General features: G+C 42.0%; 1 protein-coding gene across 1 annotated transcript in view; it reads right to left on the reverse strand.

The window, feature by feature from the left end:
• The window catches only part of MED10 (mediator complex subunit 10), a 102,797-nt gene that overhangs the window by 39,734 nt on the left and 45,728 nt on the right, over positions 1-17,335 (reverse strand). The window contains exons 2-3 of the mRNA XM_069613717.1: positions 4,083-4,166; positions 3,645-3,747 (exon numbers count right to left, since the gene is read on the reverse strand). Of these exons, the coding sequence (XP_069469818.1) occupies positions 3,645-3,747; positions 4,083-4,166 (187 nt within the window). The remainder of the gene's footprint in view (positions 1-3,644; positions 3,748-4,082; positions 4,167-17,335) is intronic.

Raw genomic sequence — 17,335 nt, forward strand, 5'->3', positions numbered from 1 at the left:
TCTACCTAGGTGTTCTTGACATGTACAGCCCGTGGTAGGCTCCTACCTCTTTCCAGGCTCAGCAAGTTAACCAGCACATTACGAAATTCAATCAAACCTGGGGTGTACCATAACCTCAGCCAGAATAAAACTGGTTTCATAGAAATCATATGGCATATGGGGCAAAGATCTACTTCCACATTGATCAACGCATTAGGTGTCCCCCTGCAGACCGAAAGAATACTCTAATGACTTATTAAAGAGTAATCTCACTTCCAAATGCGTAAACTGGCATAATCATTTGGCAAGATCTAGGAATATCAGTGCCCCCCAACATTTTTCCAGTTCTAAGGTGCACCACATATTAACAGCTGAGAAACGCTTATTCAGCACTTACCCTAAAGGCACAAAGAAAATATTCCGATATCACTTCAGTGTTGCAGACGCATATAATGTAATGCGATTCCCTTAACTCAGTTTTGTGGGACTACAGACTTTGGATGTCACCTACAAACACCACCAGACTGTTTGCCGTTAAAACATGGCAGATTGACCATTCCAGAATATTAGAAGACTTTCGCTTAGAAGAGTTTTGCATAAAGGCTCCAACAGTAAGTGTTCATTATTTTTACTGATTAACGTGGTTTTTTTAAGCAAAGAAATGGAAAAGCTATTCTGTAATGTATGAAGTTTGTGATGACTGGGCGGATTTTTGATATCCTGGTTGAATTGCTACAATAAGAACACTTAAGAAACATTCATGTGTTGTGTGCTTTCGTTATTTTATAAAACAATAAAAATTAAACTTGTGTTTGTGTTTCTGTAGATGTTCGCAGATAGTCTGTTGATGGGTAGTGCTGGAGGGAGTGCCTTCTGCATTTGCATCAATATATCTTGATTTTGTTGCTTCTGCATACGTCCCCAGGTCATTCGGCCTTAGCTCTAATCACAAAATGGATGGAAGAAACATGACGACCACAGTGATAAGTGCTTCGAAATGCAAGTCCAGCGCAGTAAGACAAAAATGGTTCCATGTGATATCCCTGCAAAAATGTCGCCATACAAGAATGGCGCTGTTTTTTCTGCTGTGATATTACCATATGCAACCTCCAGGGGACACCCCTGCAACTCCCATATTTCTTTAAAGGACACCCCCGCTACACCCGATCCCATTTACCCCATATATTGTCCCCATAAATAAACTCGCGGTGCCGTTTCCAAGCGACTATATGTATGGCGACATTATTTATGGAAGCCAATATTACCCGATACCACGAAAATGTCAAATACATTGATATGTGCTGCCCAGACTCAATTTCTGTCTTTATTACTGCAAAACTCAACTCACCCCTCACGACAATCAGTCGTACATTTGGGTGCAGTGGCATTTTAAGCCTTCGCTATCATGGGTGCAGAGCGCGAGTGACCCTCTGCTTAACACCCGTATCCCTGCCCCACATATCAGGAAGGTTGCCACACAATGTCTTACTCATCCAGATGAGCCAGTCACTTGCTAAACTCAAGAACAGAGATTTATGAACCCCCATTAGAAGTTGAATTTCTGAAAGTATTTCGCAAAATGTACTGGTCATGATAATGGAGGTGCACTTTCATCTTAGTGTGGTCCATAGGCCGCATTATTAAATACCGATATAAGGACGAACAGCTGTGGTGTGAATCCTTTGCTAAAAATAGGGTTTTGGTAGTCTTCCAGCTCTGTATACTACACAGGAACAAGACTTCAGCTGGTGCATCAGGAGTCCGATAAATAGTCTAAGCAATGATTGATCTCTTAAGATCCTAAAAAATAGATTTCCTCTGGATATGTGCTTCAGTATTTTAATCTCATCTCACTGCGAAAAAATGTGTATGAGCAACACAGTATTATTAAACCACAGAAACAGTATTAATCCAGTCACAAAATATTTTTCATATCACAAATGATCCTACATTACAAAAACAACCCGCCCAAGAGTGTCATTTTCAAGGCACTAGGATAATAAAAAGAAAATAAGCAAGAAATCTGACAAATTTGTAACTTCAAACCCTATCACATGGATTGCATTATGTTCTAATAAAGTGGTTCTGTTCTTAGTGCCAATATGGCAACATTTTCCTCTACTCAAAATAGTTATCAAAATGCTAATTTTTATAAAAGATACAGGTCAAAGCCTAGTGTTTCTTAGCAAAGTACAACAGTTATTAAGTATACATTTCTTTAAAGCAACATGTTTTCCTTTAATAGGATTTCATCTGCTATTACCAGCCTAGGTTGGCTATCACCTTCAGTGTGCTCGTTATATGCATTATACTTTGGGGATCCTCAAGCATATACACTTTATTTTTAATTCTTCTAGGGATCTTTCTCTGTAAATTACAAGCTTTGTTTCTTGCTGAACTATTCTAGGCTGTGGATAAAGGCTTTGAAATATAAAGCCAAGTGAATTATCTTATCGTCCACGTGCAAAGATAGTTTCTTTAATTTATAGTTATTTATTTAAGGACGCTGTACTCTGTATTCACTTGAGAATATCAGCTGAGACACAGGCTTCGTTCACAAAATCCTCTTTGTAGTCTGTTCAAAGATTTCCATAAGAATTTGCCTCATGAATACTTCTGTGTTCGTGGTTTGACTGTTTCAATTAGTCTCCTTGTCAGGCCATATGGTGCTTTCGATAGGCGATTTACTTTAAACCTATTCTAATTTTTTGCATTCAATTGAGCACATTGCAATTACTACTAACACTTTTCTGCCTTTTCACTTTAGTTGTACATCATTTTTAATTGACGCTTTCTTTGTTGTAATTTAATATAGGACATTGAGAAAGCATTTGTGTGAAGCTAGCGTCAGCCAAAATGCTCACAAACGCAATTTATTAAAATGTATGGCTGTGACATACAATACAGCAGAAACTGGTTTCCTTTTGCTCTAATCCTATGAGTCAAACCTATGTTTAGGTTGGGATAGGTTCAGAAAATTTACCAGCACCTTTTTTTGTTACAAAGCACAGGGAATGCATTATTTTGTAAACTTATACTGAACAATGGTGGACGATGCAATGCTGTTGAGAACAATAAAATGGGAGCTGCAAGGCCTCCGTTGAAATACCACATCTCATCTAGGTCGCCGTTTTACGGTTTGCTTTAGGAAGAGGGCTGGTAGAATCAATAAGCACAATGAAGAGCTGAGAAAAAAGTAGTACACTTGCGAAAGATGGGTCACACATTACATGCAAAGTGGCAGTGTTCTGAAGAGACAATTTTGCTTACATGACAAATGGCAATGTACATGCATGCGTCAAAAGGTAGACTCCTATAAAGATGCAAAACCTCAAAATGTTCATTTTCTAGGGCATATTTTATGTGAGAACACATACACAATATAGCTCCAAGAAAATGCATGCTCTATTAGAAATTCACTTCAAAACTTTTAAAGTTCACTCCAAAATATTAAGATCTTTTGAGCAAGCTTATGGTGGAATTTAATCTATGTGAGACTGTGACCCCCCAACACAAAAAGTCGCAGATCAACCCAATCAAATGCAATTGTCTTTGCTAAACCAAGCTATTTAAATAAACCCACCCCCTTTCAAAAAGATGACCAAACTGGTCTGTTCATCCAAATAAAAAAGTAACACATTTACAGAAATTGATGCAAGCCTTACCTTTATGGTATCTATTTTGCCCTTGACTTGTTCATTTTTAGCCAAGGCCCTTTCCAAACACTCTTTGGTGTAAAGCTGTGGATTACGGCCTTGATCAATGTATCTGTGAAAGCAAATCGTTTCAGTTATATTCAGGTGGCCTAAGTGAAATGTGCTGTTGTTGGGGGAATAGTATGGGGATAGTAAATAGATGCTTGAAGAAACGGGGTCAGACTCATTTTACAATACACATTTTCTCTTCAAATAATGCTGACGAAAACCTATTTCATCGAAACGTTCACCACACTTACCAAAGCTACTTTGAAATCTTAAAGCATACAGAAAAAGCAGCATACATATTCCCTTAAATGCAAGATCTCTACAAATTACTAGAAACTCCAACATTGCAAAAAAGTCTCTTGCCTATTTATAACAAAGACAAGCAACAAAGAAACTTACTCAAAAACCTCTAGTGGTACACTGATATCATTTAGTTGCTGTCGACATTTGTCAATATCTTGCAGACCAGAAACCATGAAATTCCTACGATCAGAAAGAGGGGAAAAAAAAAAAAAGTTACTCTGTCCATTTCAAGAATTACACTCCTTGCAGTCGGATCTTTCCAACGATTACAGGTCTTTTTCTGCTACAACTCTGGGGTATTAGAGACAACGCGGTATGTAGCTGCCTACCAGTTTGCTAGAATAGACCAAGAAAACAAAGCGCTGTAAAGGGCACCTAGATTCCGGCAGTCAGCCATGTGCTTTGCCCAGCAATGATGGGGAGTGTATTTATTGTACAATTCAAAATAATATTAAATTCTTCTAACAATGCACAACTCGGACAGCAACTTTCACAACATTTCTAGAAGGATTCACTAGTACCGATGTTCATATATGGTGGCTACGTTGTACTCGTTTGTTGCGGCTAAAATGTGGTGTGCATAACGTTTAAAGTAGGAGTCCAGCTCGAAAGAACTCATTCCCTTGCAACATATTGATCTACTTTAGAGCGTATATTAAACACAACCTACTGTAATTTGTATTTATAACTTATTATTCTAGCAGAATTTTAAAAAAGTCACAGATGTAGCTTTTAGAATTTTTCACAAGGCGCAAATGTTAGCAAGTTGTCCGTAGCGGTCCATATTCAGGGCAAAAATTCCAGTTGCGTTCTACTAGCCAGTCATAAAAGTCACTTGCCACTACAAAATACAAACACCTTACTTGCCAAGAGTCAAATATGACTAGCCAATGGATAGTGGCAAGTACAGATTTTGCGCCCTGGTCCAGATCTTCCTACAAATTCACACACGTACCTCAAGAGCTTCATATGCAAAATAGCTCATGCACCATAAAGTCACCATCACCATCTTGGTGGTATATTGTCCCTGTGGTAACCATCGGATTGAGGGAAATCATGAGATCCAGCCAAACTACTGAGAGGAAAGAGTTAATCATAATCAAAGAGCTTACCCCAGCTAGATTCTCCATTTAATAAACCCACTTGAGACTTCCTTACACAGATGTTGGTAGGTTTCAAATCCTGGATTAACAACTCCACACACTAAGAGGCATTGCCTCTGTTCTGTGCACCCCACTCTTCCTCATCCTACATTTTCCATTCTCTTGGTCGGACCACCAACATACTGACCTCAAGCCACTACTCCTAACATGAGGTTCCATCGCACTTTGATGTAATCATTGTTACACCCTTAAAAGATATACTACCAACACTCACCAAATTAATTGGTCATAGCCTACAAAACCTGGATCGCTTCTCAACACCTTATAACTTAAAAGAACCAGAAACCTGGACATCCAAGCGGCTATTAAATCTAATAGATACATTCCCTGACATTGCTCAACATAAAGAGAGCAGAACACATTAGCATACATGGTTCAATCTGGCTCCCTGGCTGTGAAAGCAACACTCCCATTTCAATAAGGTATATATCTCTTTGGTAGAGAAAATATATAATATTGTAAAATAAAAATCTTACTATTTTAATTACCTCAAGTCTCCATGCAAGGAGGTCTCTAAGATAAACAATGAACTTGCCACCCCAAGGCAAATTGACAGAGACCCACAGTCTCATCATTGATCTTGATTAAAAATATTATATTTATACAAATATAAAAACTTTTTTTTTTAAACATACTTCTTGCTCAATAGTCAGAATTCCATGAAGCAAAAAAACTGGGAGGTCTACCAGCATTCCTCTGAAACTCATTTCCTTGACGAAAGGTCTGCTCCTCGTCTCTCACATTACTGTAAGTGAACTCGAACAAAATGGAATGCATTCAACCTTAATTGCATCGCTGCACAGCCAAAACCAACCAGGAATTGTCAATTCCCAAATTAATAGACCTATTGTCTCTCCACAGCGATTATCTTGAATCATTAGCTACCTTTTTTAAAATCTACCTTTCTTGAAGAAATCCCATGTAAACCCTTCTGGACACCACTCAGCCTACTCTGATGATAATCTGCAACTACTTTTTAAAGTCCCTCTAAGCAAACCAGCAATCTGCCACTGTCCTGGACATATCTTCTGCATTTGTTGCAGATCATTCAATCATTTTTAATCCTCTCCAGAACTCTACGGGGATAACTTGAGATGCAATGTTCTGGATTGAATCATTCCACTCTGCTACATCTGCTCAGAATGGGCAATTTCCTTTCCATCTCCTACCCACTACCATGTGGTATCCCTCAAGGAACCCCCCCTTATCACACTGGCTCTGCAAGACATACATAAAACAATTGCTGATCTCCTTGAAACCAGATCTGCTGCACTCCAAAGACACCCAATTTCTATCTTGATAAAACCGCAGACCCTTAAACATATGGGAAACACTGATTCTCTATCAAATGTTTATGATCAATAACCACCTCTGCCTGAATGTATCCAAACAGGTATTCTTTTCTTCAGGATTGCAAACCCACCCTACACCTCCTCGACATAGCCAAAGCAACAAAAAAAAAAAAAAAAACATTTCAAAACATTAAACACATTGAGAGTGCCCTTTTACGCCAACTTGTCCTTCACACCACAATTTAACATTGTTACTGAAAAGGGTCACTACAAATTACACCTTCTGAAAAACATCCTCCCTTTACAGGGCATGTCTCACAAAACTAATAGTCTGATCACTTATCCTATCTGACTATTGCAATGCCTTGTTCCTAGGCTCAGCCAACATAGTCCATTCAAAGCTTCAGCTAGCCATGAATAAACTAACCATGAAAAAAGTGGCCTCACCCCCAGCCCTCAAACTGGAAACTAGTTGCAGGAGCTTAACAGCAAACAGAGTTGAAATAACTCAGCATTGACTTAAAGTTCAATTCAAAATTCCTCATTGGATTGTTCAAGAAATAGGTCACTGCTATATGCCGGAGAGTGCTAGCTATCCTGGCCCCACCACCATACAAGATAATTAAATATGATGGCCATGGTACTAATGTGCAAGGTGCGTGGTTTCAAGCTCTGGAAAAAAAAACATCCCTCTCGAGGGATGAAATAATTACTAGACATTCTGAAAACTCCTTAAAACTGGCATACACACTTGGTACTTCCTCTAAACACTGCCCCCTCATCCCCAATTCCTCATCTCTTTCCATGTCCCGCCAGTCTTGCCCAGTATTTTCCCTGACCATGAACTAGGGACAGTGCTCATTGTAGCACATTCGCTCGCACTTCAATTCTTTGAATATTGACCTATATGAACCCTGAATGGATTCCTCCCTCACCTACATACACCCAGAACTTTCCGTTCCCCATTATCAAAATTGTTTTACTGTGTTGCTATTTATACTATAAGCTAATGCACTATAACTTGATGCTTTATAGGACATAAAATACAAAAAAAACCTCTTCATCTTCCGTTTCATATTGTAATGTTTACTTTGGAGTGCAGCATTTGGCATAGAAAGGTTTACTTTTTTCAATGAATATATTGCCTTTGGGAATTAGAATGTCCATTGTTAATCATCATTGTTCATCATCATCCCGTCACCAGTTTCCTATAGAGTTGATCAATGAACTGCAGTTTAAACATTACATTATTTTGTTAGTCCAGGTCTGTCCGGTGTCATTTCGATCTTTTGTCGTTTTAGAGATGGGGAGTTTAACTGGCCTGGTAGCTGCTAACTACTCCCTCAAGCCAGAAATGTCATAGTACACCGGCCATCCACCTCTTCTTTCACACATCCAACACATGCCTTTTCCTTCATGAACATACAAGATCTTTCATTTTAAGTCTAATATGTTCCAAAGTTTTTTTTACAGGGCAACTTAACATATATGTTTTGATCTCTTTGCATTTCAAGATCATGCCAAAACCTTTCTACAGCAGAAGAAGTTTCTCTATTGGAAACAGCAAGAGAACAGGGTGTTTGCCGCAGGATTGATTATAAAGCAACAATTGATCATGTTGAACTTTCATACTGTATACCAACCACGTCAGTTTTCAACCTGTGCATGATATTCACAGTTATCAAGTGTCACCTAGCAGATGTCTAGAAAGAATAGGCATTGAAAAAAATTATTCAATGTTAGTTACCTTAAGTATTCCAATCTTGCTCATATGACAGTTGTTTTGAGGTCATTAAACACTGGCTCTCCACTATCGGTAAATCATTCCAAGCCTTGAAAATGAACAGAAGGCAGCAATTCAATTGTGTGGACCCACTCATCACCAAGACCTTTATCAGGAGTGTGTTCTTCCTTTTCACCAATCATTACGTCAGCATTTACAAGACTACTCTGCCTAGGACTCACCGAGTAACAGACAGCTCAAGCGGTCACATGCAAGTAGCACCCCACTCCAGATTTTCTTTGCATTCTAGCACCTTTACTACAGCCAAAATGAGCAGGGAAAAATTACAGGTACAATAATGCAAATGGGAAAACCAATTAATAGTGGTCCACTGAACCAGACTTGACGGAGGAATACACCTCTCCTTTACAACAACCATACAGAGTCAGTATCGTAGTTGGATTCACTGTGCTTAGTTTCCTTTCTCAGCCAATAAGTGTTTCGGGTCATATAGCCTTTGTTTTTTTATAAGCTTTATTTATTTGTTCATCATATTCAAATACAAAACTGCAAAAATAACAGATTAAAGGGAAGGCTTTCCAACGCATCTCTTGTTAATTATTGCAATCAGATCCCCTTTTTGCTTAACATAACCATTCAGGTTTCAGAGACCATGAACATCTTTTATCGGAACATAATTTCAAACCCACCCACTTCCTATCAACAGTAAATAAAATTGGTGGCATAACACTATTCCATGTGTTGCAATATGTTAATCGTCTGGGTCTCCCCTCTGTTGGCTGATGTTATCATTTGTTCTCAAAGTGTCGAGAAATTGTTCAATAAGCAGGGCGACATGCTGATAAAACAGGAGCAACACCCTAAGGAAGTTCTGATATGTTCCATTGGTCAAAGCACATACTTTTTCCATCGCTACAACCCCCACAAAATCATGACCAACTATAAGGCCACTATCTGCCACTCCTTTTTTCATCCTTGAGCTAGTGCCATTCTTGCTGCACTTAGTAAAACGTGTGATAAGTGAGGCCCACGCCCCACTGGCATCATACAGTCCTTTGGCCATCGCCCCCAAAATCACTACTGTTGGGGTATAGGGAAGTAGTACTCCCACTATGTATATAATGTGACTTAAAATCTCCTTCCAAAAGGAAAATCTATGCTTTCTGCAGGACCCCCCCCCCCCCATGTGTCACAGTTCACCAACCTCTCCACACTTTCTGCAGTAGAAGGATGGGTGCCTATTGTTAATTTTATGTATTTGTTTTGGTGTCAGATCCCATCTGAAACATTTTGGAGGCAGACTCTTTAATGGCTTTACATTTTGGTGCTTTGTGGGCTCTCCATCGAATCTGGCCCCACTCTTGCTCAGTGGTTGGGATTCCAGATTCCTATCCATGTATGGGAGTTTATCCTCCTGTAAAGCCTTATCCAAAAGGCAGAGGAGCCTTGAGACAACCTTTTGTGACGACCTTGTTCCAGATACAATGTCCGATCTGTATATAACAAAACCTTTCTTGCTCTCCCACTTGGAATCTTGCTTGCAGTCTTTAAACTGTAAAGGAGTACCCCCTTGATAGACTTCTCTCGTCCACACCAATTTTCCAAAAAGCTATTGCTCCAAACTGTGCCAAAATCAGTATTATAACCAATCCGGGTATATGTTCCCAATCCCAGCCTCTGACCATTCCAGCGTAATGCTTGACCTCAGTATCCTAGGGAGCATTTTGTAGTTTCCAATAAAGGGGGCTTCCTGCCCCACATACTGTGTTACCCAAGATCAACAGTGAACCCAAGGGAATAGTTGTGGACATCTGTTCAAGTTTGTGCCAGCCTTTTACTCCGTCAGATAAGGTCCAATTCAGCATTGGGGCTGCCTGGGCTGCCGTTGGATACTGTGCTATTTAGGGAACCCCTCAGTCCCCTCACCCCCTAACAATTGTGACCAAAAGAGAGCCCAACCCTAGGCTTTTTTTCCACTCCAAATAAAGGAAAGAACCTCCTTCTGCAGATGTGTAAACATTTGAGTCAAAATCTTAATTGTGAGAGAGCTAACCATGCATGGGAGTAATAGGGTAATTTTAACCGCTGCTATCCATGAGAACCAAGAATGTTTTTGTAGGTTCTATTCCCTAAAATCGTCAAGGAGTTTCTTCCATAAAGAGGGTATTTGTTTGCCTCATATAGGTCCCCCATAGTCCCCAGTCAGTATGACTCCAAGGTATTCAATTTCTCTCAATTTTTGTCGTTTCCCAAACCAGGGGGAATCTCCTACACCATCCACCCACATGCCCCAGATCCTCTGTTGTATTGAGTGCCTTTGATTTCAAGTAATAATCGCAAATCCAGAGGCCTCTGCAAACTCTTGTAGCAGCAACATCACTCTTTGCAGGGAACATGATGTGTCAGAGGAACAGCATCACATCATCGACGTATAGCGCAATCTTATGTAGCTCTGCATTGCTGGTCACCCCATAAATCCCAATTTCTTCAGCTAGTGGCTCCATGGCTATTGCAAAAATAAGTGGCGAGAGTGGGAATCCCTGCCGTGTGCCCATTCTCACTTTAATTGAACTTGAAAGCCTTCAGTTGATCACCAATTTTGTGGATGGGATCTGGAAATTGGCCATTAACATGCGTACGAATTCCGGTCCACATCCCAACCGTCCAAGGGTTTGCATAAAAATAATAGAAATCTAAACTATCAAATGAAAAAAATAGTCCATAGGATATTTAGCAGTGTTTGTTCTCGCAGAGGGGCGCCTAGGACTATTTATAAAAAATATCAAATGCTCTGGTGGCGTCGAGAGCAGCTATAGAACATTTCTGCCCAGATCTCTTCTCCAAAAGAGCAACAGCCACTGCTCTTCTAATATTATCTTGGGTAGGTCTTCCTTGAATAAAGCCTGCTTGGTCTGGATGTATAATCTTAGCAGCACCCCATTAACCGTTTGGCCAGGACCTTTGCATAGAATTTGACATCACCATTCAACAAAGACATAACTGGCACAATCAGTCATGTCTTTCCCTAGTTGGAATATAGAGACCCCCATATGCCCTGAAATCACCCCACTTTCCCCGATCTTATGAAATAATTTTGTTAAAGGTTGAACAAGCAAACCTCCGAATTTTATAAGCATTCCCAAAACCATCTGGGCCTGGCGTCTTATTACCCGGTAGACATCCTATGGCTGCACCCACTTTCTCTGTTGTAATTGGCACTTCTAGAAGCTGCCTATCCTGCTCCGATATCAGAGGTAATTCTAATATCCCCAAGAAAGCCTGTTGGACAATAGTGTCCCGATCCTCCCCCTTTAGAAGTTGGGTGTGAAAGGCCACCATTACTGCCATCTTAACAGTCTGTGCTTCTCAAATCACCCACTCTGCCTTTCAAGCGAATTATAAAGTTTCAGGCCCTCAGCTTCCTCAGTTTTGCCACTAAGAAACGATTGGCCTTACCACCCCCTCAGGTAATAGGATTGTTTGGTCTGTAATAGCAATTGTGGTGATCTATCTGCTAAATGGGCTTCTAATTTTGATCTAACCTTCATCAGGGCCGTAGTGTTTTTGGGGAGCCTCGACTCTTGTGTAACCCTTCAGCCTCTCACCTCCTGCTCCATGCCGATAGGTTGACGTTCCTTACCCCTTAAAAAGGCTGTCTTTATAAAATCCCCTGTAATTACAGCCTTACACTTGTCCCAAACCGCTCTCCAGTCGACGCCAAACGTGTCATTTTCTTTAAAATAATTGCGAATCACTGTTTCAACATATGTTCTTAGTAACATGTCTGGCAACATCAGCCTCCATTGCTTTCCAACTAAGGGTCTATCCACTTAAAACTGAAGAATCACAGGTGCATAGGCAGTCAAGCATCTTACTCCTATTTCTATGTTCATGATCTGAGGGATGAGTGTCTCTGATACTAGGATGTCTGTGAGGTTGGTTGAGTGAGCGCGTGTGTAGAAATGTGCGTAGAAATGTGCGCAATCCGGAAAAATCTCCATGTGGCCCAGTTTTCTAAAGACTTGTGCTAAGGCATGCCGATATCTACCATCATTAGCTGTGGGTGGGAGTGCTTTATCCAAGACCGGGTACATTACACAGTTAAAATCACCTCCCACTATCACCTGCCCTTCACACCACCTTCCCAAACTTTCCCAACAAGCCAACTTAGAAATGATCTTGCCTCTCGTTAGGAGCGTAGACAGCTACCAGCGAAAACATTTGTCCCTGCAGGAGCCCCTGGAGTACTAGAAGCCGCAAATCCGGATCCAAATAGGAACCGCTTGGTGAAGCCCAACTCTCACCCTATCAAGATAGCCACCCCTATCATGAGCGAAACGATCTGCGTGTCAGACTGAACATTCAGAGCAACCAAATTTAGCTCAGCCATCACAGTTTCATTCATCCCTCAGAGGAAGAATTAACCCCTTAATTGCCACTTCGCGATAATGAATCTATCGCCATGCCACAATCAAAACCAAACAATATGAACCCTCCCCCAACTTCTAATAAAACCCCAATTTCAAACAATGGATACCGCATCTTCAACTTCCGGGTTCTGAAGCACGATCCGGGATGCATAGGGCTAATTTCCAATGCCCCATCCATCCTCCACTCTCCCCACCACCCCAAAATACCCCTGGTGGAATCAAACCCATCCCCACAGAAGCGTCAGCTCTCAAAATAACTATAAAGTTCCATTAAACTTTCGTGAACATATTTTCAATAATGTGGGCTTCTTGACTCGAGATCAATCGCCATTCAAGAAACCCTACACAAGCTCTTCTACAGCACCATCTTTGTTTGAGCCCGTCCCTCAGGTGAGAGCCTTATTAAGAGTTCCACAACTCTCCACCCCCCCCCTTTTAGGATATGAGCATCCAGACTTCCATTCCTCCATTTCTCCATCCATCCATCCATCCCTCCCTCCCTCCCTCCCTCCCTCCCTGGCAATGGAGTTGTACTCTTGCTGGGTTCCCCATCTGGTGAGCCATCGAATGGGCGAGGGACCTTCTGCATTAAGGCTGCCATCTCTTCTTCCATGGAGAGGTTATACGACTTGCCTTGCAATTCAAACCGCATGGCAATGTCCACCGACAATGAATATCTTTTCCCTTCAGCCAGTTAGTTGCCACACGCAGCAGTTTCCGCTTGGCCAACGGTGCCTGGGCCTTGTCCCGAAACAGCGATATCGAGTCCCAGAACCATATTGGTTCTTGCTTCCTTGCTACTTTCAGAATTTTTCATTCACCTGAAAAAGATTGACTCTGTAAGGACATCCAGAATGAGATTCTTGTTCAGTTGGTAGGGGGAGTAAACCCAAAGTGTTCTATTCAACATGATCTCTTCATCAAATGGAGGCTCGAGCAGGTGGCGAAACAGCGCAGTCACATTCCGGTAGATCCACATCTGAAACCGACCTGGAAATCCCTTGCATGTGGATATTGTTTTGCTGCAATCTATTTTTGGTGTATTTGTATAGCGCAACCGGACCCGTGGGTATCTGGGCGCATCATGAATTACATAAATTGCATGAGTTACATAAGATTACAACATAAATGAACATTTCTTGGTGGAATATAAATGACAGAATATAAAATACAGTTTACATAGTTATACAGTCATAGTTTACAGACGTAGCATACATCTTCCTGTTTAGTTAGGACTAAATCCATCTGTTGGAGACTGTGCATTTGTGTTGCCCGTTAGTACCCCTGCTCGCATAAGGTTGATAACTTCATCCACCCATTTCTCCACCACCAAAATGTATTCATCTAGGACAGACATAACTTTGTTCAGGTCAGCCGCACTGTCCTGGATTTCTTTTTTGATCTCTGCCAACGTGGTTATCAAATCCAAATCTCCTTGTCAGTGGGTCTTCCACCTCGAGCTGCGTTGGAGGGGGGGAATGCACTTGATCCGCAGTGGTTTATCAAGTACGCTTCAAGGTGTCTTGCCCCTGCAACAGTGTTTTTATGTTCCCAGAGAGGGGCCCTTTTTGCTTTGCCAGTTGTTCCGACAAGTAAAGCGCTATTCCCATGCTGCAAAGGTGACAGCTCAACTCACCAGCCTCCTACAACTCCAGGTGTGTGGTATTTCTAGGTCAACCCTCCTCCTCGGGAGTGCCCAAAAGCTACCAGCTATTGGTGCTCTAACTACACCTCTGAGGTCCTCTCTTGTTATGAAGCCCCCTGGATCCCAACTTTCAGGCAATCACCCCTTTCCGAGATTGTGCATCCCAGCCGGGCAGCCTCAACTCCTTGTGCCTTCCCAGTAAGCCAAAGTGTCCTCTTCAGGCAGTCTCCTCGTTCCTGCAATATTCCTTACCACTGTTTTGTAAGCTCCTGGAGCGTCTGGCGTGGTCTTCTATGACTGCATGCCTGAAAGCCTCATCAGTGCTGCAGGGGCTGCTCTATAACAGACGCTGTGTCTCTTCTTTTCCCCCCGGGTGCCTCCCCCTCATGCGACACAGTCTCTGGAGTCTGTCTCTACGGGCCCTTGATGGCGCCACTTTTTGCCACTAAGGGGACTGGACTCCAGGCAAGCCCGACACGGGTCCTTCACTCACTGCCGCCGCAGAATCCTCTATGCTCTGGTCGCACCGATCTACAGGGTACACGTTCCACTTACCTGGGAACCCCGGCGTCGGGTGCACGGTTATCTCTTTCGAGGATCCGCTGCCCAACTAGCACCTCCTAGCCCATGCACCAGGCCACTAGGAGACATCTATTTCAGATACAGTAGCCACCACTCTCCTTAAGGAGCCCAACTGGTGGGGTCCGAGGTCGCTGCTTCAGGCGACACACTGGGTCGTGCTTTTGTGGGAGCTTTATTTCGATGATTGGCAGGCTCTGTGGCCGACGGGCCGTTGATCATCTACGACTTCACCATGTTGGTTACTGCTGGCGGCCACCTTCACACGCCATTCTCTGCCACACGTTCACGGAACAGAATCGGACTTTCAGTATCTTAATACAACAGGTTCCGACACCTCCACAAATAATCTTGTGCAGATTCCATCATTTCTGCGGGGCTTAGGGGCCCATGGGACAGATGTGGGCTCTGGAGCTCAGAGGCATCCTCAGCTAGCCACGCCCCCGTCATACAGCCTTGGTTACATTTCGAAAGGAACAGGGGTGCCAGGTCTACATATTTCGGAGAAATTAGTAGAAAGGAGTTAAATTTGATGCCAAAAATGGGAAAAACTAAACATAACTAGCTTTACTGGCCTTCACAATGTTTGTGCTCATAGTTTACTTTGCATGAAGACTACAGTGTGGATAAGCAACACAATGGAAGAGTACATTGCTAGTTTATAAAATCATATTATAAATACGCCAAACAGTGTTCCCGGCTAAGATAGTCATCTGGTTGTACTTTATCACCCAGTCGACCAGAATCTGCCTTACTGTTTTCCCATGAGCAAGGATTATTGGATCTAGTAGATGGCAATTTGCAGAACCTAAGTCTTTCACAGGTGTAGAGTGACAATCCCCACCACCACCACCACCACCACCATCTTAACAGGATGCCCAATCTTTATTTCATGACAGGGTGTTATAGACCCTACAGAGCATGCCAGACACCTAAAGACCGGGAAATACTATCAACAATAAACATGTAGTAAATATAGTCCCAACAAAAAAAACACAAAAAAAAGGAAGAAAAAAAATGGGCTGATAGCACCTTGCCCAGTCCCCCGCATCCCTGCTGGCCTCTTTTCCAGCACAAAACTCTAAGGATCGGTTTGGTCAGAGGTGCTAGCAGAGCATTGCACAGATGGGCATATTGCTGCCTGGTCTGAGGTGGAACTCGAAAATGTAACACTTTTGCATGAATTACTAGCCTAAGCACAAACAAGTATGGATTACAAAATATCTTTCAAAGTTAAAATCATTTTCCTCCCAACTTTAAGAATTGTTAAAATGTACTCTGGTGTATAATCAATGATTGTGGTGTAACATGGTATTGAATCCGGATAGAGCAGGATATAGATATATGCTAGTGAATGCAACATTAGCAAGAGTCTTGTTTACTGCTCCTTTGTCTGCCTTCCAGATGACTACCCATTACCCCCAACTGCAGCAGGTTGGATGCGATTAGACTGGCTCAGCAACAGAATTGTCAGACGATAATGTGGAGTGGGGCTAATTCAGCACTTGCAACATGGACGATATATTAAAAAGGCACACGTTTAGGTCTATTAGATGGACTCAAAAAAGCAGCAGGGCTCACATCGGTGGTTGAACTGGCGTGTAGCAAGGCACAAATCATTGAGCTGCATGCGATTGGGTCCCTAAGCCAGCTGACTAAAAGAGCACTGCAGAAACTGATTGATGGTGTGCTGGAAGTAGGAAGAAACCTGGAATGGGACACTGTGTGGGAAGAGGTGCAAGCCGGTCAAGTGGCACAGCGAGTAGAGTGCTCGCATTGACATCCATGCAGAGCCTGCTAACGCAGGTTCGAATCCCGGCGGGGCCAAACTCAGCCTTACATCCTTCCGAGGTCGATAAATGAGCACCACACACTAAGCATATAAGTGCCAAATTATTATCAATTATTAATTATTATCTGGATACTCTTATTATATGATCTGATAGGCCTACAGATACCAGATCTCTGCCCCGGGGGATGACCCCCGATTTGTGGTACAGTATTGGAAGTTATGGCCTTTACAGCACACATCATTGTAATGCTGGAGTAAACTAATTGCGGGTCAAATAGTATTGGTTGGAAAAAGTGTGTGTTGGGAAGGCAAAGGAGCTGGATATAGTTGGTAGGAAGAAGATTATTTTGTGCAAAGGATTGATGCATAGAGCTAGTAGATTCACCAGAATCTGTGCATTTGACTATTCAAACAAGTACTAAACAGTTCACTGTTTTCTGCTGGCAACAGAGAGAAGGTGTTTGTAGAATTTTTGAGAGGGTGCTGAAATTGGTGCCACAAAGGTTTAAAGATTCGGAGGTAGTAGAATTGAGACAGGTAGCAGATGTTGCCAATGTTTGCAGGTTTTGGACATTGCATACAACAAGGAAGAAAAAAAAAAAAAAAGAAATCAGCGTTTGAGGTAGCTCAACGAACGGCCACAATAAGTGAGAGAGATGTTGTATGCACTGTGAACAAAGAAGTGTCGGAACAAATTTCTATTA

The sequence above is a fragment of the Ambystoma mexicanum genome, chromosome 5p, assembly GCF_040938575.1.
Source record: "Ambystoma mexicanum isolate Mex_15411 chromosome 5p, UKY_AmexF1_1, whole genome shotgun sequence".
In the NCBI taxonomy this organism is placed as follows: domain Eukaryota; kingdom Metazoa; phylum Chordata; class Amphibia; order Caudata; family Ambystomatidae; genus Ambystoma; species Ambystoma mexicanum.